The sequence below is a fragment of the Canis lupus genome, chromosome 30 (genome assembly GCF_048164855.1).
Source record: "Canis lupus baileyi chromosome 30, mCanLup2.hap1, whole genome shotgun sequence".
In the NCBI taxonomy this organism is placed as follows: domain Eukaryota; kingdom Metazoa; phylum Chordata; class Mammalia; order Carnivora; family Canidae; genus Canis; species Canis lupus.
This window is the reverse complement of record NC_132867.1, coordinates 36,714,846-36,736,252: the sequence shown is the minus strand read 5'-3', so window position 1 is coordinate 36,736,252 and position 21,407 is coordinate 36,714,846. Positions and strand designations below refer to the sequence as shown.

General features: G+C 44.5%; 1 protein-coding gene across 10 annotated transcripts in view; it reads left to right on the top strand.

The window, feature by feature from the left end:
- The window catches only part of ERG (ETS transcription factor ERG), a 186,024-nt gene that overhangs the window by 90,593 nt on the left and 74,024 nt on the right, over positions 1–21,407 (top strand). Inside the window, exon 2 of one of the 10 annotated variants that reach the window (XM_072806984.1) lies at positions 851–977. The exons of 7 other annotated variants lie outside the window; for them this stretch is intronic. Coding sequence is in view for 1 of the 3 variants with exons in the window: in XM_072806982.1 (XP_072663083.1) it covers positions 1,496–1,510 (15 nt within the window). In the remaining 2 variants the exon portion in view is untranslated. Of the gene's footprint in view, positions 1–850; positions 978–1,486; positions 1,511–15,642; positions 15,668–21,407 lie in introns of those variants that run through there. 2 more of the 10 variants (XM_072806982.1, XM_072806978.1) reach the window with 2 other exon arrangements.

Genomic DNA, 21,407 nt, shown 5'->3' with positions numbered 1-21,407 from the left:
CTGCCAGACATGGTTAGATGCAGTCCTGTCTCATGAAGAGGCTAGTACATGCGTGTGCCCTATGATTTTATCTACAGTTACTCCGTACGTATATGCAGGTTGAGTTGACATGAAATTGCTCAAAGAGACACTCTTTTCAGGAGTCATTTGTTGATATACTTTTACTCATCTTCTTGGAAGACACTGGAAGCTCTTCAGATCCTCCTGTTTGAGTGAAGACTCCTTCCGTCCTTTGCAACTGTATTGCACAGCTTTGTTACATTTTACTGAAATGTCCTGGGGCGTCCCCCAACATGCCTCCCTCCAGATGCCACCTCCCGCACCTCTGGTTCTTTGCAAAATGACTCTCTGATCTCCAGAGTCCGTATTGGTTCCAGTGCCAGTAGAATCACGGTTTTGTGATGCTGGTGAAGGGTTGTACAGCAGATAGACATGACTTTGGTGTGGGATGGAGCAGCACCCCTACTGGCATCCTCCCTGAAAATCACCACTGCTTGACTGGGGCTTGTGGTTGGGTTTGTTTTGTCTTATTTTCTTTAGCCTGAAGTGGATACAGGTTCAGTATATCCACTGAATAGCATTGCTCAAACAACAACAACAATAATAAAACCTTTGTTCTTTAACCCCTATTTTAAAAACAATTACTATAGGTTTTAGAAAATAAGCATTTAGAAAAGGAAATTAAAATGATTGATATTTCACCGTGAAGGGTCGGTGAAGACTTGGCACTTCTTGGATATTTTGGTCTTTTTTCCATGCACAGAGACATATTCTTTTAAAAGAATAATAACATTTGAGAAATTAAACTCATTTTTAAGAGTCTTTTTCTACTCGCTTCCTTTTTTTCTAGGATACAGAAGAGGAGTGAGAGCTAAATTTCTCATGATCCCCTTTTGAGATTAAGGCTTCATATTCCATCTTAGGAAGCAGAACCAGACTGCCTGGGGCGAGTCCTAGCTCCACTGTGCCCTGGCAAGGTGACTTCACTTTTCTGTGCCTCACTTGCTCATTTGTAGAACAGATTGAGTAATGATAACAGTGCCTGCATCTTGGTGGTTTGAGCATTAAATAATAGCATGCGTTGTGTGCAATATTTGCTTTTATGAGCACTTTGGTTACTCACTCTAGTCTCGTTCCTAGTATTTAATCTCATCCCGTATTTTACTTTTTCTGAAGTAATCCATTCTTGACTGTTTGTTTCAGTGTTCAGCTTTTGAAAGGTATCCTCCAATATGCTTTGGGTATTTATCTAAATAGATATGGATCTATCTAAAGAGGTGAAAATCTTTCCCTATATATTATTTGCTGCTTTCTCATGGTATTTTTTTTGCTTTTTTTTTTTCTTAGAATAGTAGACATGCCATAATAGAGTCACCACCGGGGGTCCCTTCAATGGTTCAAGCAACATGTTACTTAAAATTTTAGCTGCTGAACTCAGCTGCATTTTCATGAGCTCAGAAAACCAACAATTTTGAAGATCCAAAGAAAAACCAAGATGGAGGACTGTGAGGTACTCACTGTCACCTCCCTCGCCTTTTCTATGCGTGAATGAATGCATGTCTGCAATGGCGAGTTACAGCTGGTTTCTGGAGGAGCCCTAGAGTGGAAGAAGTCAAGTGCTAGATTGAACCAGCTACTATAGCTGGTACATTTTCTACAGGAGGAGAGGAGGCATCTATTTTTTTTTAAGATTTGTTTATTTATTCATGAGAGACACACACAGAGAGAGGTAGAGACATAGGCAGAGGGAGAAGCAGGCCCCATGCTTGGAGCCTGATGTGAGACTCGATCCCAGATCCTGGGATCATGCCCTGAGCTAAAGGCAGATACTCAACCGCTGAGCCACCCAGGCGTCTCCATCTATTGAATTATCATATCTTTTGTTTGTGATGAACATGCCCAGTAAGAAGCAAGCCTTTATTAGATGTCTGTTCAATAATAAATAACTGTCTGCCTGGGTAATAAATGCCTGAATGAGTTCATTAATTGTGAGGTGATACTTGCTCATATGTCATAGAGAATTCATTCATTTCATTCAATGGGCAATTATTGACTTCTTATATGCACTGTATTGTGTTAGTTGCCCCTCAAAGTTATGAGGGAAGTTGCACTTTTTTGATCAGAAGACAGAGGTATTACTATGTGTTGAGACCAGTGTCTTGAATGCCCCTGGGTCACATGTGGACACCTAATGTTAGACACAGGCATGTGTGTCCTAAAGAACCTGCCCATGTTTGGGAAGGTGGGGTGATCATGGGGCTGTCCAGAATATAACTGTGATGGGAACATTTGTGAGCATGTGCCTGATATGTGCACATGTCTCTGCCAAGGCTGTGATGGGAGATGCTTTCCATTTGAAAACTAGAAGCAGGGATCCCTGGGTGGCGCAGCGGTTTGGCGCCTGCCTTTGGCCCAGGGTGTGATCCTGGAGACCTGGGATCAAATCCCACATCGGGCTCCCGGTGCATGGAGCCTGCTTCTCCCTCTGCCTGTGTCTCTGCCTCTCTCTCTTTCTCTCTGTGTGACTATCATAAATAAATAAAAAAAAATTAAAAAAAAATTTAGAAAACTAGAAGCAGAAATACGGTTCTTGGAGCCTGCGTTCTGCTACATGACACCTGTCCAGATGGGGTAAAGCCAAGCAGTGCTTTCACTTTCACTAAGTGGCAACACCCATTAGTGTTTATATATCCAAACTTTGCCTCACATTACCTCAGTGTTCAGGCATTAGAATCCCTTATGCAAAAAGTCTTTCTGGGCACAAAGAAATGAAGAGTTGGGTTTAATGAATTACAATGGGCACTACGTGTTTCTCTTTTGTTGTTACTGCAGCCCCTCCTTTGAAATTTCAGGGAGGCTAGAACTTAATCTCCTAAGACATATACTGGTATCTGATGTACTGGTTCACACTGACAGCTTCCATAATCATCAGTGAATCAGGCAGTCTTACTCTACTGTAATTACTGTATAATAATCCTATAGTAGTATATAGTATCGTATATATATAGTAATATAGTATATAATAGTAATATTTAATACCCATCTGCAATGGGTATGATGTGCTAGGACATTTTTGTTAATAGTAAGTTCTTTGTATTTGATTACAAGACAATCTGCTTTATAATAAAGATTAACTTTATTTTTTATTATTATTTTTAAAGATTTTATTTATTCATTCATGGGAGACAGAGAGAGAGGCAGAGACACAGGCAGAGGGAGATGCAGGCTCCCTGTAGGGAGCCTGATGCGAGACTTGATCCCAGGACCCCGGGATCACGCCCTGAGCCGAAGGCAGACACTCAACCACTGAGCCACCCAGGTGTCCCTAAAGATTAACTTTAATAGCAATTAACAACCAACTTATCTAAGCCAGATAATAAAACCGGATTTCCTATTGAAATTTTAAGTTAAGATTTTAAGTTTAGCAAACATAGTATTTAGCTTAGTGATAAGCCTTACTGTTTAAGGCATTATATATAAGCCAAAGAAAATGTGATCTTTCATAAAACCTAAACTATTCTGTTATCTTGGTAACTTTAACTGATTTTCAATGTAACGGTTTATGAATTTGGTCTAATGTTGTTTCTCCTGCACCTAGCACAGTGCCTGGCACGTGAAGTGCTACCCTGTAAATGTTTGCTGAATGAATGAAAACATGAACACATGACCAAATGTGTATTGAAATCTTTGCCTAAGTGGAGCATGTCTCCAGCCAGTATATATGAACAAAAGAAATCTGACTTGGTTCCTCTCCTGCAAAAACTATGATCTAGTTTTTAAGGAGTCAAAGGAAAGCCACCCACAACTTTTATTTGGGAGTCCAAAAGTTAGATGAAACTTGATTGGCCGTGTAGGGGTCCAGTGTTTCTCAACCAATTTTACTTGAGGTCCGTACACTCTTAATTGTTCTTAGGATAATTGAAAGGAATTCTTAAAAGAACTAAGATTTTGTTGGGAAGAGAATATACATGAACCTGTCATAATTTGCCTCACAAATGTTGGTTGGAAAAAATACTAAAGAAATTAAATTTTCATTTCCATTGGCTGTTTTTTTTTTAACTTCTAACATTATTTTCAAACAAATAACATTTTGAGAGATTTAAAGATCTTTGTGAAGACATCTCCCCACACAATGATGACTTTCATTAGAATGTGAACCAGACATTTGTTCCCTCAGTGGTACAAGCAGAAAAATTCTTAGAAGAATCAGGGCACTGTCAGACAAAGGCATTTACGTGGAAAGTTTGTAAAAATTAGTATTCTGACAGCGTAAGACTCTCTGGTTGCTGTAACCAGGAGTTTATGTAATTTTGGCATAAACTCAAGCACTTTTGGAAACTTTACTAACTCTATAAGGCAAATAGTGAGCCATATAATGCCCCAAAGTGGCAAAAATTTTGTTAAAAACTGTGTCTATACGTAGTGTATTAGTTTCCCAGGGCCGCTGTAACACATAACCACAAACCGGGTGGCTTTCAATAACAGAAATTTATTCTCTTGCGGTTTGGGAGGCCAGACATCCAAAATCAGGGTATGAGCAGAGTCAGTTCCTTCTGGCAGCTCTGAGGGAGAGTGGGTCCCATGCCTGTCCCAGCTTCAGATGGCTGCCCGCATTCCTTGGCTTGTAACCACATCCCCTGAACCCCTCCTCTGTCATCTCATCACCCTGTCTCTGCATCTGGCTGCTCTCTCCTCTCTGGTCCCTTGCTGGGGTTCTCTTGTTGGATTTAGGTTCTGCCCTCATCTCGTATGATCCTCCCCCGCCCCCAGTCCTTGCCTTCATTACATCAGTAAAGACCCTGTTTCCAAATAAGCCCACATCCTGAGGTTCCAGGTGGGCGTGGATGGGGGCACCATTCAGGCAGGAAGGAGACAAGGCAGGCCTTGAGGTTGGCAGCCTCTCTTGGGCTTTGGAAATACGGGCAGCCACTCATCGATAATCCTCACAACCGAGTGCTGATGCTAGGATTCCGGCATCATGCCTGTGTGTAAGTGCCATTGGGGAATATTCAACTGCAGTTAGTTTCAGGAAAAGCATGTACAGCTCTGCAGAATGAATGGCAGCCATCACACTGTTAAATCCAGTGTGATGATCAAAATCACAAATCACTGTAAGGCAGGCGTTCACTCTACAGCTGTTTCAGTTTCACAAGATACTGGGTGTGATGCTGTGGTTTCTCCTTATCTCAGAGTTTTACTTGGTGGATGTCAAGGAGTGCAGCAAGGTTGGTGCCACCGCAGGGCTCATCAGTGTCACATGGGGAACTGGCTTCACCATCAGTGTAGACTCATGGATGAATATGCTTTTTACATCATATATATATATGTGATTCCTGTGGCTTTTTTCTCTAAAGTTCTCAAGTTGAACCTCCACGGCCCTAAGACTAAGCTCATCAAAAATGATTTCATTTTTGTCTTCTGGTTTTGATACCTGCTGAGTTGTAGACATAGAGGATACTGGCCCAGAAACATGAACTTCCCCTCAGCGTCCTGGTGTCATGTCTTATGACATGAATCTGTCACTAAACAAAGAAGGGAGTTTCATCTTAGCCATAATGATGAAGGCTCCGCAAGATTTTTCTTGGGGAAGACGTGCAAATTTAAATCAAGAACCAGTCAGGAGCTCTTGTTGTGTTGTTTATGTGCACCTTTGTCTACTTGGAGTGCACTCGATGGCTCCTTGGGGATGAAAAGTTGACCAGCCCATCTTCACTTGGCCTCTGCCTGAGACACTGGAAAGCTCCCAGTGGGACTGGGAGAACTGGACATCCAGAATCTTCTGCTTCTACCTCATGTAGCTGCAAACACAGAGGTGGCATAAAGCCTTGTGAGGCAAGGGTAAGTCCCACTGGGTGTCCTTCACAACTCCTGCCCAGCAGTGGCAGGAAAAGGCACTGTGGAGATGCAAATGTAGACCATGAAAGCATGCTCTCCTGGCTGTGGCTGCAAGAGTGTGTCCCTGTGGCAGTAATAGTGCCCAGCGGATGCCAGTGCTCTCCTGTTCTCTCTCATTCTGTTACGAGAGGCCAGCGTGAGTGACTCGTGTCTTGTAAGCTCAGCCCTGTCATGTACAGACACATCTGCAAGGCCTCAAATATCATGACTTACCCATTGGAAGAAAGAAACTGAGTTCAAGGGATAAGATGAGATTAAACGTTAGCCTGAAGTATTTAGAGAGCTGTCTCTGGCCATCATGAAGACTGGATTGAAACCTCAGGAGAGAGATTTGTGTAGAACATGCTAAGTGACTGTTCTCATGTTTCCCCTTTTATTATTTGTTTATTTTTTAGAATCTGAGGCTTTAGCCCACTAGCAGACTGGCTGGTTATATAGAACATCTGTCCTTTGTATCAGTTTGTACATATACTTACATATTCTTGTTTACATGTTCTGTAGGGTATATTATGTACCTGCCTTGGTTTGGAGCCACCTCTAAGTCACGGGGCCTTATTCTTTATTTATTATTAATACCATGTCCATAAACACAATCCAGTGGCCCCCATATAAAAGAATGTTCCAAGGATGCCTGGGTGGCCCAGTCCATTGAGTGTCCAGACTCTTGGTTTTGGCTCAGGTCATGATCTCAGGTTCATGAGATTGAGCCCTGCTTCAGGCTCTGTGGTCAGCATGGAATCTGCTTAAGACTCTCTCTTCCTCTCTCCCTGCCCCTCCTCCTGGCTCATGCATGCTCTTTCTCTCTCTCTAAATATACATAAAAACAAATCTTTAAAGAATGCTCCAGAAAGCTATTGCCTGAGTGGTAAGTGATGTCAGAGGTTTCTCTTCAGTGTTGGGAAACTTACTTTCACCGGAGGGTCCCCTAACCACGCAGTGTTCTCCGTGGGCCACTTGGTTAGCCCCGTCGGTTACAGCATGTGCTGATAAAGGCAAGATCACAGGTTTGCTCTCCATGAAAGCTAGTAACTTCTCAGAGATTAAAAAAAAAAAAAATCTCCCTTTGTGACCACAAGATACATTCACTCATGCAGTTGCCCGCGTGGTTGCAAGAGAGGAATCGAGTGCAAGGGGCCAGCTCCGTGCAAATATGCCTACTGTTGGACAAAAGGAAAAGGGGAAAAATCCCCACCCCATTCAGGTTGTGTTGCTGTTAGCAGACGTGTTCCTGCATGAAAGCAGCTAAGCCCACCTCCCCTAAAGCTAGGGATTTGATTTAAAAGTGCCCGGAGCGACTGTTCACGCTAGCGACCTCCGCGGGCTCCAGCCAAGGTCCAGGTTACCTGAGTTACGAGCAGAGCCGTGACCCACCTCTCCCCTGGCCTTTGTCATCAGCGCACATCTGCAGAAAGAGGCCGTTTATATGGAATTCAAATCTGGTTGTTTAGTCTACAAGGAGGAGGGGAGGATCCTGTCTCTTTAATGTTTATAACGGTTGGACAGAGCTTGTCGGGTGAAGGTTAATTGCTCTCCGGTTTAAGCAGTTGTGCCCAGATGGGTTATCAGAGCTGAACACTCGTTACAAGATTAATCTCATTTCCGACAAGACTTCCCTTTCCTTCAACTGATTTTCGCCCAGCCATTGGAGCTGTCATCAGCCGTTAAAAGAAGGGCGGATTACTCTGGGATAGGAGTGTGGTATGCAGCGAAACAATGCAGAGCACTGTCATATCTTGGGGAACATCTTTAGGAGAACACATTTCAGGGGTGTTACAAGGATCAGGCTCGTAAACAGCCAGGACAATTGGGCCACTGACGCCCACGTTCCCCTGCAGAGGCCCGAGGCAAAAGCGGTCACCTCCCCACTGCCAGGACCCAGCTCTTGTAATACAGAATGACATGTTGGGATATGTCCCCTGCTGAAGATTTTTTTTTAAAAATTATCCTCTGATCAGATCTTCGCTCTTGTGGCCCTCCACCTGGGCAGCGGGGGGTTGTTCACTGCGTCCACGATGAATTCCTGCGGCAGCAAGCACCTGCAGGGAGGCACCTTCGTTTAATCCCCGTGCCCATTTCAGACTGGTTTGATTTTAGAGTTCGTCGCATATTTGCCCAAAGACAGTAGGCAGATTTTTTCTTTGTTGGATGACAGGTAGCTTCGTTTTTTTGGCTTGTCTCAAGAAGTTCTGCCGGGAGCATGGCGAACGAGCAATACCACTTTATCCCTTTGGGGCTTAGCATGTGGGAATCAACTCACATATTTGCTCCCGATGTGTTGGACACCCATGGGACGGTCAGCACAAGAGGGTACGTGAAGCAGGGGCAGAGGGACTCATGCAGTGCTCCCGATTGAGTGGGGATGGGAGGTGTGACAGACAAATAGGACTCAGTGGGACAGTGATGATAGAGTACATCAGGGGTGAGAAGTGTGGGGGACACACCGAGTGGCAGGGGGTGGGGGGCTCCAGTGTTGATAAGGTGATTGGAGATGGCTGTCAGGCGAAGACAGAAAGGAAATGTGAGAACCAGGGTCGCATATCCCGTGGGAGAGTGCACAGAGGGGGAACAGTAGGGGCAAAGGCCCTGAGGCAGGAACAGGCTTGGGTGGCTGGGAACAGCGACTGTACTTGTGTGGCCACTGGGAAGAGGAACTGAATACAGGTGGCAGGCATCGTGGCCTCTTGTGACCTAATTCCTCAGAGGCAGCAGTGCGAAGAACCTCCTACCTAACAAAGGGCTCCATCTGTGTGTTGGGTGTAGCCAGCTGCAGCCTTCCATTGGATGTGACAAGACTGGTGAGTGCCTTGGCCATGGAGTACCAGTGGAAGTGTGTGTGTGTGTGTCCCTTTCAGGGGCCCAGAGTTAAAAGCATGAAGAGAAACATCAATTAGGTCGCTGTCCCTTCTTCCATCTTATGTCCTGTACATTGTGTCTTTTCACAGGCTGAGCTAGTTTCAAAACCTCTTTGCAGCCACTTCAGTCCCAGGCCATTTGGTGCATTGTGCTCAATAGTTAGACATCCTCTTTGGAAGCAGGCAGCTGGGTCAGAATTCTGGGGTTTCCTAACGATATGCTCTAGGCAACTTAGTCAATGTGTGAAGGCTCAGTATCACCATCTCTACAATGGGTGTGACAGTAGCTCCTCCTTTCTGAGGAGAGAGGGCAGGTCCCATGCATGAGTTCACCCAGGCACTTAGCGCCCCTGCTACACTGTGACCATGTTGTTCACATCAGCGGTTATTGTCTTGAAGTCCTACAGTGTTAGGACTATGTTTCCTTTACCTAGACTCGTCCATCTCCCTGAGGATAAATTATCATTAAGCCTGGAGATAATTTTTTTGGTTAGAGATTTTATTTAAGATTTTATTTATTTATTTGACAGAGAGAGAGGGAGAGAGAGGGAGAGAGCACAAGCAAGGGGAGGGGCACAGGTAGAAGGAGAAGCAGACTGCGCTGAGCAGGGAGCCCGATGCGATGTGGAGCTTCATCCCAGGACTCCAGGATCATGATGTGCGTTGAAAGCAGATGCTTAACCAACTGAGCCACCCAGACACCTTGGTTAGAGACTTATTACATTTCCTCTAAATAAAAATGAGGGAGCTAAGCTTTCCATTTCCCTGTCCTTCCTCTCCTCTCTCCTGCTCAGCACAAGTGCAGCTGCCACTTGTGCCATGTAGTGCTGTTACAGTTCCATTGCCCATATTCCCTATGCTTCACCTTTCACCCCTTATGCTACACACTTACCCCATAGCTGGAAACCTGCACCTCCCACCCCACTTCACCCATATTGCCCATCCCCCACTCCTGCCCCTTTCACTCTGTTTCTTTATTTGGAAAAGAAGGGGCAGCCACCACCTTCTACACAGCCAGGACTCTTGGTTTTCCTGTGGCCCGGTAAGAGCAGGTGTTTTATCTGTCCTACTAGCCATCACATGATTGATGAGATTTTGCTCAAACCCTCAAGATGCGTGTAGTTTTCAGGGCAAAAAGCTGAGGAGGAGAGGAGAGGCAGGGTGAGATTTGGAATCGTTGCTGTGGAATCTGTCCTGGGCCTCGGACGGACGGATGATGGCACTTAAGGCAGAGCATAGCCCCCACCTGGGGACCCAGCTGGGCTCGGAGACCCAAGAGCTCCTGGCATGAGAAAGAGATGGCATAGCCCAAGACACTCAGCCAGAGGGCAGACAGCAGGATGTCGGAACACCTGGAAAGGTGGCACCTACTGGGTTCCCATTTCTTGGCTTTCTCCTTGAGACATTCACCATTTTCCAGAGGTGTCCTTCTATGAATATACAAACCTTGAGTGCTTTGGGGACAGTCGGGCTGAGAGAAGTGACAGGAAATTGACAGGCATGACCATTTTTGTCAGTGGATTCCAGGACCAACAATGGGGCTTGCCTCTCACAGTGACTCAATGGGTGACTCACACATCAGCAAGAAATGCCCTCCCACATTTCCCTGCTTATGGGAAGGAAACACTCCTTAAATACAGATTTGCTCATGAGTAGACTCCTAGCCATTCTTCTGAAGCCTAGCTCCACTCTGATGCCATCCGAGAAAGAGTCAATGGGTTCATTTTCCTGACTTCCTTCTTTGAGGTTATGAATCTATCTGTTTTAAAAATTTATACACGTTTAGTTCCAAACTCACCCACTTATATCACAGGTAGAATTTAAGTGAGCTTTAAAATAGTTATCAATTTCATACATTTAAGTACAGCTCCATTTCACAAAATGGCAGCATCCCCAAACTCCATCTTCCCCACAACCTCCCACCTGGACTGTTTTCTCTGTGGCCACAAAGTTGAAGGACATTTCCTCCTGGGTATTTGTAAATGCTTCTTGATTTCTGACACTCCCAAATTTGAGTCAGTTTCCCATACGTCAGGGCAGGATTAAGTTTGAATCATTCCTATATCACCACTCACTGATACCTAAAATAAATGTTTTCTTATTTAAAGTATTTTTCAAAAAAAAGAATTGTTTTATATAGAGAATTGAATGTAGGATCATGTTAATATAAAAAGGGGGCGGGGGCTCAGCATCCCAAAGAACAATGGAAAGCTGAACAAGTCAAATGAAGGGGTTTATGCTAAAGATCAACAATTTCATCAAGCCCTCACCTACTTGGACTGAATGTGATTAACGGCAAGGTGGGGGCTGGATGGATCGGAAAGCGAATTTAGGAAACTGCTCACTGTGGCTCAGTTCAGTACACAGTGTCCTTGCAGTGCCTGTGCTGTGTCCTGACTTACGGGATCTGAGTCACAAATTTATGTTTGAGAGGTAAGGAGCACATCTCTACTCAACCTGAGCAGCCTGGGGTGCATCAGAGGAAGAAGACTGAGCTTCTTGGGTGTCAGGCCTCAGGTTCGGAAATGGCTACAATTAGAGCTTTCAGATCAGGACCTTGGTGCTTCTCGACTAAGAGAGTCCAGGCCCCAATCTCCTCCTGCCCCAGCCGAGAGAACTAGCTGTAATCCCCTGGCCACACGCCTGCTCCGGGGGCCTCGGGGTGTGGACCCCACCAGATCCGGCCAGCTCATGCTCTTGGTTCACGGGCATGTTACCTCCCTAGTGTGGATCCACCTCTAGACTTGATGCTGTCTTTTCAAGACACGGCTTGGTGTGCCACTCACCTGCAGGGAAACCTTTTCTGGCCGCCCATCACCTGTAACAAATACCTAACTGCTCAGTGGCAGGTGGGGCCATCTGAGTCTCAGACCAGGGGCACTGTGCCCCTTACCACCTGTGATCCTGGCACCGTGTTAGGATTCTTCAGCATGGTGGGCACTTTCTGCTCTGCTCATGTCTGCCCACAAAGCCCTTCTCATCCCCCAAAGGCTTAACTGTGGTGTCACTTCTCTGTGAGGCTGCTTGCTTTATACACTGAACTCCCGCCTAAGAGTATGGTTGGAGGAAGGGGTCTATGACTGTAGGATGATTTTAATGCCACTGTTACAGAAGAATGGACATACAGAGATAGGAATTCTAGCCCTGGTCATTCTACCCACTGGCTGTGGCAGAGCAGTATTCATCTTTCTTGGGAGGGAGTACGTTTGGTTCTGCTACTCTGTGTTCTTGAAAATGGCACCTAGGTTTTAGTGGGAACTGTCCAGCCATTTTTATGAGCAGAGGTACAGTGAGGCCACCATTGTCCAAAGGCACTCCCATTAACCCCCTTTGGGGATCCATTCTGAGGCTGGGGCTCCCTTAGACTTAGGAAGCATGTCTTGCAATCTCTTCTCACATTCATGTGCTGTAATGAGCGCCATATCACTCATTCTGTGCGGAATACAGATAGAAAACATGGAATTGGTCATGTTTGGTGGGATGTGATCCACATATATGACCAATTTTTGAGTATAGTCACTAGAGGAAGAAAATTCAGAGCAGTGGTAGCAAAGACGATCCAAAAATGGCACACAACTCACCCCAATTATTTCTACTTCATTTCAAAACTTTTTTTGGAAAAAAATTTAAGTTTATAGAAGAGTTACAAAGATAGCGTGGAGAGTTCCCAGATCCCTTTACCTAGTTTCCCCTTGTGTTAATGTCTTTCATAACCAGGGTACATTTGTCTAAACTGAGAAATTGACCTTGATACAACTTTACTGTCCAGGAGTCAGGAAGCCTGGCTCACGCACCAAATCCAGCTCACAGCTTTTTTCTTTGTATAGAAGGTTTTGCCGGAACTCAGCCACACCCACTGACTTACATGTTGTCTTTGACCACTTTCACACTGTAGTTTCAAAGGCCAAAAGGCCAAAAATATTTACCACTCTTCTTGATAGAAAATGCTGCTACCTCCTTTTATTTTAAGATTTTATTTTTTTTTTATTTGAGAGAGAGAGAAGAGAGTGAGGGGGGTGGCAGACAGGAGGGGAGAAGCAGAGAAGGAGAAGCGGGCCCCCAGTGAACAGGGAGCCTGATACAGGCCTTGATTCAAGGACCCCGGGATCATGACCTGAGCCCAAGGCAGATGCTTAGCCTACTGAGCCACCCAGGCACTCTGCTACCTCCTTTTAAATAAACTATACACCTTATCCAAATTCCCCCAGTTTTCCACTGGTCCCTTTTCTGAAGCAGGTCACCACATTGCATTGGATTCCTGGGCTCTGGAACAGTGTCATGCTCTTCCTAGTCTTTCATGACCCTGACGGTTATGAGGAGCGTTGCTCAGGCATGTTGTAGAGCGTGCTTCATTGGGGGTTTGTCCCAGGTAGGTGGAGGTTGTCGGTACTTAGGAAGAAAACACCCAGGAGGTGATCTCATGCATCAGATCACATGGGTACATGACGGCAGCCTGCCTGCCGGTGAGGTTGACCTGAATCATTGGCAAAGGTAGTGTCTGGGGAATTAAGCTCCATCTCTGAAAGGGGAAGCATCAAAGATTTTGTGGATGTAGATTAACATAACAGTAATTGATACATATTTTGCAGGAGATACTTTGAGGATGTTCAGATACCCTGTTTTTTTCCTTGAAGCACCAGCCGCTAATTGTAGCACCTGTCCATACATCATGCCCACAGCAGTTTGGACTGTGGGCTTTTGAGGGTGATTTTCTATTTCCCTCATTCCTTCTGTGTTTATCCCTTGGGATTTTCCTGTTAAGAAGAGTTGTCTTTTTCTCCCTCATTTATTTATTTACCTCATTCCATTATTTGTTCATATTTGGATCTTTCTTTCACTCTTTGGGTTGTAATCCTATTGTCTTGTTACTTATTTTGTTGTGTATCTTGTTCCAACTTTGACCACCACATCAAAGTTGAACTCTCGGGAGTTCAACCAACACTGGGAACTCTCAGGTTGGTTCCTGTGTGCTTTTGACGGGTCTCTGACTCTTTTTGTTTTGTTTTGTTTGAGCACTTCCTCCGTTTAATTTTGAAGTACCTTTTTGTTGACTGTTATGTCTTGAAAACACCCCATGCTTCACAGCCCCAGCCCATGGGGCACCGGGGTGGCTCAGTGACTAAGCATCTGCCTTTGGCTCAGGTCCTGAATCCCGGGGTCCTAGGATAGAGTCCTACATCAGCGTCCCCATAGGGAGCCTGCTTCTCTCTCTGCCTGTGTCTCTGCCTTTCTGTCTGTGTCTCTCATGAACAAATAAATAAAATCTTTTTTAAAAAAAGCCCCAGCCCAGAAGGAGGTTGACAGGTTCGCAGGTCCTGGGTATCCCACCCCTGGGTGGCTGCTGCCTGCCCCTCGTGGGCTCTGCTGGCCAAGAGCTGAGGGTCAGCCTGAGGGGCCGCATGCAAGTATGCAGATGAGGCTGCAGAGCTCATTTCCTTTGGGCCCTGCCAGGGTTCCTCAACATGGGAAGACAGGAGAGCTGAGCTCAGTGGACACCTAGACATGGCCGATAAACTTAGTCCTGCAGGTGTGAGCACAGTTAGCCCACGTACAGCCACTTCCCCCTAAGGTCCTGAGAGAGAGAAGCTGCATTAGTAGCTGTGACTTCTTTTCTCTCCCTGCCATTGCAGTTCAGGAGTGTCTTTTTCAAGAGGTTGGCCTTCTTTCCTTTCCCTCCAGACGCTCAGAGCTCCATCTCCCACGTCCCAGGCCTCAGGCTCTCTGAAGAGCCCTGCTCAGTGTGGGTCAATCGTGAGGGCTGCAGACAGGAGCCTTACGTGGAAGCCTCACTCAACTCACTTAGAACCTATCGTGTCTCTGTGGGTGAATCAGAGAGTTAGAAGTTACAAAGAACAGGCTCACAGTCAACCACTGGGAACACAACCCATGTCTTTATAAACCGGGTATCATAAAATCTATTCTCTGTCTAGACGGAGGGGTTGAAGGATCACAAAAGATAATGATCGAAAGGTGTTCATTAAACTGCAAAGTGCTCAACCTATAATCCGGTAAATGATTTTGCGTAAAGGCTAATCTAACATCCATTTCATGGAGTGCCAGCACACAATCTATTATATGAGGACTTAAGATAGCCTATCAGAGGGTGTCAACTCATCCACAGGCAGATACCACACAGGATGTATGTACACTCGTAAGACTGGACTATAAGCTAGGGAAGGTCAAGGTGACTCGGTGCTGCAGCAAATGCATGGGAATGGATGTTGGGTTTCTCCACACCTTGGGCACTACATGGCCTCAGCTGTCTGGTTTGTATATTCATTATAGCTTAGTTTGTATCAGTGGATGCCTGTGTGACACATAAACACTGAAGATTTTAAAAAAATATATGCTATTTGTAGGAAGACCACAGAATATGGAGCTCAGTGATGAAATCATGTACATAGTTCCATTGCTTGATTTAAATATTAGGGTAAGGGAAAACAAGAAAGCCAGGAAAGTAATGACCATACCGTGGTTCTCAGGTGGAGGCAGCTGTCTCTTATCTTCCACGTGGGGTGGTGCTCAGGGAATGTGTGGCATTTGGGTTCCCACGCCATGACCATGGAAGGAGTGCTCTGGCCATCAATGGACAGAGCCAGGGATGTCTTAAATGTATTATGTAGTTCCATGTAATTGAGGAAGACCATCTTCCCAGAAGTCTACTGGTTTCTCCTGCTGAAATGGTGATGTCTGTAGAGCTCATGAGGGAATGATAAACTGCTAGAATAATTAAAAAGACTGATGTCTAATTCTTCTGAACATATTCGGTGACACTGAACATTTATGTTCTATCCTAGTTCTGCTTCCCCAAGGAAATCTGCCACACTTCATAGTGAACATCAAATCTAATTAAGGATCCTAAGCAGATAATGAAATTACTCAGTGACCAAACTATAATTAGCTTTCTGCAAGTGAAAAAAGTGAGTTTCCCCTCCTTGCTTAATTCTATTTAATCCCCTCTTTCCTGAATTGAACAATAAGATAAAAAGTCTGAGAATTCATTGGCCAATAAAAGTGAACATGATTCAGAGCCCCATCTATTTGTTAATGATGGGCGGCAGTTCCTTTTCTGACTGCACTTGCAAATATTGTTATTACATAAACGTGGTGTGGAGAATAAGGATTGGCCCAGGAAAGGGAACCCCTTTTGGATTTTTCAGGGTCTGAAAAGCCCCCCAGACATGAGAGGCTTCTAACAGATCCTTCCTGGAAACCCAGCCCATCCCATCTTCTCTGGTGGCCTCTTGTTAATCTATAATCTGGACTCACCCAACATTGTGCTCAACGGAATCTTCTACTGTTAGGATGGCAACTTTAATAGACTGTCTTAGAAACAGAAATGTAGAGAATATAATGGTGTCAATGTTGAGTGTACTTCTGATTTTCCACTTTCTATGCTGAGAGCTGGCTCATTTTCATTTGATTCCTGGTACAAGGTTACACTGATGAAGCAGTTTGCCAGATGTAATTATAAAATGTAAAATGTTGAGGAGAAGAGATGCCACTGCACAGCGAGGCCAGGGTATACTATTTCTGTGTCTCCTCAGCTTTCCAGTGTGTCAATGTCCCATGTGTATTTGGTAAGGTAAAGACCGTCATGGCAGGAAAAGAAACACAGGGAACACTTACAAGTAAATTATTTTAAAAATTATATTAATGGAAATGATTTAGAAAAAAAAAAAGATCTATGACTTTGTTTCATAGCTTAGCTAGAGCTGCAGACCAGGACACAGAATCCCTGATGGTCCTTTCTTTCTGCTGGTCATCTGTCCCATTCCCCTGTATAAGTTACCTTGCTCTCACGAACTTCAATTCAATTCAGTCTAAATAACAAGAACAGCAGTGGTACTAGTGGCAAACACTTACAGGTACTTACTTTATGCCTGATGTTGTATTAATTGTCTCATAGATTGGAATAGGTAAGATAAGTGGTACAGTTGCTATCCTCATATCACACATGACAACACAGAGCTATTGGAAAGGGTAAGTCACCAAGCAAGGCTGCACTAGATGACTGTATTGAGTGACTGTGTGGTTGGCCCTGAAGACACAGAAGCGAGTCAGATATGTCCCTGCCCTCCAGGAGCTTACAGTTTAATGGCCTGAAACAGACGGATAAACCATGAGGTGCAACAAAGTTGTACATAAATTGTAAACACCAGTATGCAACACAAATGATCATCTTACAAAGACAAGTTCTGAGGGAAATCATTGTAACACTACTGCAGGTGTTGATACTTGCAATGTGTAAAGATTTTATTAGATCCAAGTGAGATGGGGTGTGTAAACATGCTCTATGAACTGCACAACAGGAGGAAGTATGAAGCTTATAATTCTGACACTAGCATTGCCTCATTAACTTTAACAGTAAGCATCTACATTTATTTCCTTTCTCACATAAAAGCAAGACATGCTTGCAAGCTGCCCGTAAATTTACTTTCATACTCCCTGGTTTGTTCAAAAATAAATATGAAAAGTCATTTATTATATCAAAAAATGCATTTATTACAAATTAATATTACCTATAAGAAAAATGTTTCACAGTATTTCCTCAAAGGGAAAAAAGAAAATTGCTCAAAGCTATAAATACAGTGATTCTAGGGGAAAACAGAATGAAGATAATTATATCCATATGTAGTCAGTGATTTTTCTAAGAAAGCTGGATCTTCTTGAAGCTTTAGAGCCCAGCTCCCATAGATGATGTTTATGAGCATTGGTGGCTGAATTTCTATGACATGACATTCAGAGAGATGGGAAGGTTTCTTACAATAATGACATACAACTAGCAGGTAGATAGAACCCTTGCATCTTCTTGCAAGAGGTCCTGAAGTTGTGTCATGGTGCGTGCGTGGCAGAGTGACGAGTCAGTAAATGTTTGGTAAGTGAATTACTGAGTTCCTAGATGGATAGATTTAATATATTTTTTAAAAATGTATGGCCAGAGTCTGAAGGCGAGCATCAGTTCTATTGGGGCCTCAGGTTTGTGTTCCGGTTGGACAAGGGGCTGGAGGCCTTGCCTTCCAGTCACATTTTCAGAGTGGGCACACCACTTTGGCTGAGATAGCATGTTTATATGGGGTGGCTGGATGGGGTGTTATGTGAACTGAAGAGCTCGCTCCCCCCAGCCAGCCAAGACTCCCCCTTGGGTGGCAGTTGCCAAAGGAGAAATCAGAATGTTCCATTCTTGCCTCTATCATGACATTTTTTTTTTTTTTTAGCATCATTAACTATGCTCATTGGGGCACCTAGGGTTCCAGAGTCATTCCATGGGTCTTGCCAAGGAAAAGATCTTTAGGAATTGAGTCTGGCACTAAAGGAGTTTGGGAAATCTTTGTTGTCTCCAGTTTAATTTTTGTTGTTAGAAAACAAAATTAAGCTCACAGTATCTATTCTGTGTTAACCCTGGGTAACATCCAGAGAAGCACACATTTTCCTTTACATAGAGCTTCAGGGAAGCTCAGCAGGCCCTACAGCAGCCCCATGGGAGAGGGTAAGAAGTCAGGCAGGGCCGTGCCAGTCAGGAGATAAGAATTATTGATTGACCGACCTTCTGGGTAATGAGGAAGGTGTAGATCTGAAGGAACCACAAATCTCACTTCCCTGGCTCTCCACCACAGGCCTTTTACTGGAAGCACTGATAAGTCGCGACGTGGACAGAGTGGAGTTTACCTTTTTCCCCCATTGGCTGATGGCCAGCAAATGCTTTAAGAAGGCAGGAAGCTGGAGGGAGAAAAACAAAGGCTTGAGTAATTCCTAGAGTGGGTAACGGGCCATGAGGTGGGTACACATGTAGCCCCTGTACGTGGATGACAGGTCTGCTCAACCCTGCACGGAAACACTGCCAACACGCTTGTGCATTTTGCTAATTTGGCTCACTTCTACTTCATATGCCTGAAAAGTATACATTTTGTTTCGATATGCAGACTTTACTTGGAATTAACCAACTGAACATGTACTGCTTTTCTGTTGTTTGGGTGCTGAGATAGAAGTAGTAATTTTTGGGAGGGCCAGAGTCAAGGTCCAAATTAGATCTCTCGCTGGGCTCAGATCCAAGTCTTTTGAAATCGGCAATTTGATGAGAATACATTGGCAATTTCGAGATCCTTCGCTGTGGGTCTGTCAGGTTTCCCACGGACATCCTCCTGACCTCCCTCCTCTCCTCCTCCTCCTCCTCCTCCTCCTCTTCCACCTCTGCCAACACCCCTGCCTCACTGCACCTAACTTGTGAGCATCATGCACTTGTCCCTTGAAAATGTGTTTCTGATTTCAGATTTCGGTGTCTCTTTTTTGGGAAACCATATAATGAACAGAAGTCCTGGGGCCATAGGGGGTCCCTCCAATGCTCGCTTCTGAGTGTACATACTTCCTCAGAAATGTTGACAGCACAAGCACTGACATTGATGCACCTCTTGCTTTTGGCTATTGTGTGTTGCATCTCTCTGCTAAATACAAGGTAGCACAGTACATGTTTCTTGAGTTAGTAGAAAAGGAGGATTTTCCTGGAAAGTCAAATGATGTCGGCCATCCCTTGCCAGGTTAACCTGCCTCTTCCGGTTGATTGGGAATTACTTTCGTTGCTTAGGTCACTAACAGTGAATGCAAGAGTAGTCACTAAGAAAAACAAGCTCAGGACTTAAGGGCTTCTAGGGGCCAGGACACATTGGGAAGTTGGACTTTATTTAGGGGCAGCAGGGTGACACAGTGTGATTATTATTACTGTAAAGGAGCCCTTCTTTTCATTTTACACATGACCTTGTGATTTGTTGTGAGCTGTCCCACATTCAGAAGAGCCAATAGTCCCAAACTAATGAAATGTACTGTCTGTCAAGTTGACTAATACAAGTCGTGGCTCAGATATATGAGTTCATTCTCCATAGACACTGTCCCTGTTTTGGTTGTCACTGCCATTTTACCATATGGGGAATTGCCTGTCCTTAGATAGAATTTTCCAAACTTGGCTTTCTTTAAATTGCTGACTTTTATTTTTGTTTCCAACATATATCCCCTCCCATTGGGCATTGGGTCTTCCAGGATTGTAAGCCCATGAGAAAGCCTTCTTAGGTATTCTGTGTAGGAAATTAAACCACTCCTGATAATGCAAAACAAATTAATTACATTTTCAAATTAATTTAAATGATAATCAAGTATGTACTTCACCTAAATAGGAGGGATATAATCCCAGACTAGATGAGGTGATTAATATTGTGAATGGAAAGGATGTGAGACAATAGTGATCAGGACGGAGAGGCTATGGAAACATGGAAGTAAGAAGCCCATGTTTTGTGCAGAATGAAAGACAAACCCTGGATGGGGCATCCAGGGCCATCAGAAATGAGGTGCAGTCTTTGGATCCAATCTGAGCTTCCACAACCTGCCCCCACCTTGAATCATCCTCGGCCCTCTCCAACTCACAAGGATGGTCCTACTTCTGCAGTTTTTTTCATGTGTTCTTTACCTGAAAACGTTCCTCGCCATCTCAACCTGTCTTGTCCCTCCATTCTTCAAGGTCAGTGAACACCAATTCCTTCCTTCTCCCTTTCTCCTTCATCCCTCCTTCCTCCCCCACCAAAGCAATCAACAAACTAGCACCCACATACTACAAAGTTACATGACAGATAATTAGCATGTGTGCATTGAGTATGGGCACTTTTCCAAGCACTGGTGAAAAAAGTCACTGAAAGAAGGGAATCCCTGCTCTCATGGAGCCTGCATTCCCCCAGTCCTGATGAATCTGCTCTTCTTTTCTCCCAGGGTATTTTGTCCCTCTATTAAAGTAATTACAGTCTATCTAAAATAATTGATTCTGAGGACAATCCAGCTTTCTGTCACCACCACCAGTGCCTACTGTGGTTGTTTTGGTTGTAGTGGATGCCCAACTACTGATTATTTACATCAAATGCCTTTAAGAATCTTACTTATTTTATTTTATTTATTTATTTTTGAGAACCTGTTTTAGAATGAGACATGACATTTTCACACAGTCTTCAGCAAGGAAATAAACAGGGAGGATCTTCCAATATCCAAGTATTGGAACTCATCCAAGAAATGAGTTGAGAACCTAAGATACCCTGGTTATTAAAAAAAAAAAAAAAGAGTGGTACTTGGCATTAATTGGAGAATGCCACTTCCCAATCCAGAGATGCACCAAGTGCATCAAGATGGACATGCGAAGAGATGGGCCTGAAGTTCATGCCTAGGTTCTGCAGCCCTATGGCCCCAGGACCACTTTCTCAAGTTGGCCCTGCCCCCAAACCACAACCAGCTTGGCAGCGGGTAGGTGGTCTACAGCCTCCCCTCATTTCCTGCTGGTCTGTGGTCCCTCACCAGACCTTCTCCCATTTTGCCAGAAGACACAGCACTCTCCAGAAGTCTCAGCTGAAAACAGATGTCGGTGGGTAGTCGGTAGCTAAGAGGGGATGGGCAGCCTGCTTCTTTAGTAGCTTCTGTCCAGTGCTGGAGTATCTGGGGGCCAGCACTCAGCAGCTGGGATACGTGGAATGCCATTCCCCCCGACTCTTGGTTTTTGAAGCGTGTAAGTTGCAAATTTAACACATGGCTAAGTGCTATCTTCAGAGACTCAAGATTGGCTTGCCTTTTTTTTTTTTTTTAATAACTCCTTTTTGTCAACTTATGGGAATCACCAGTAGGCTTCATTTTTGT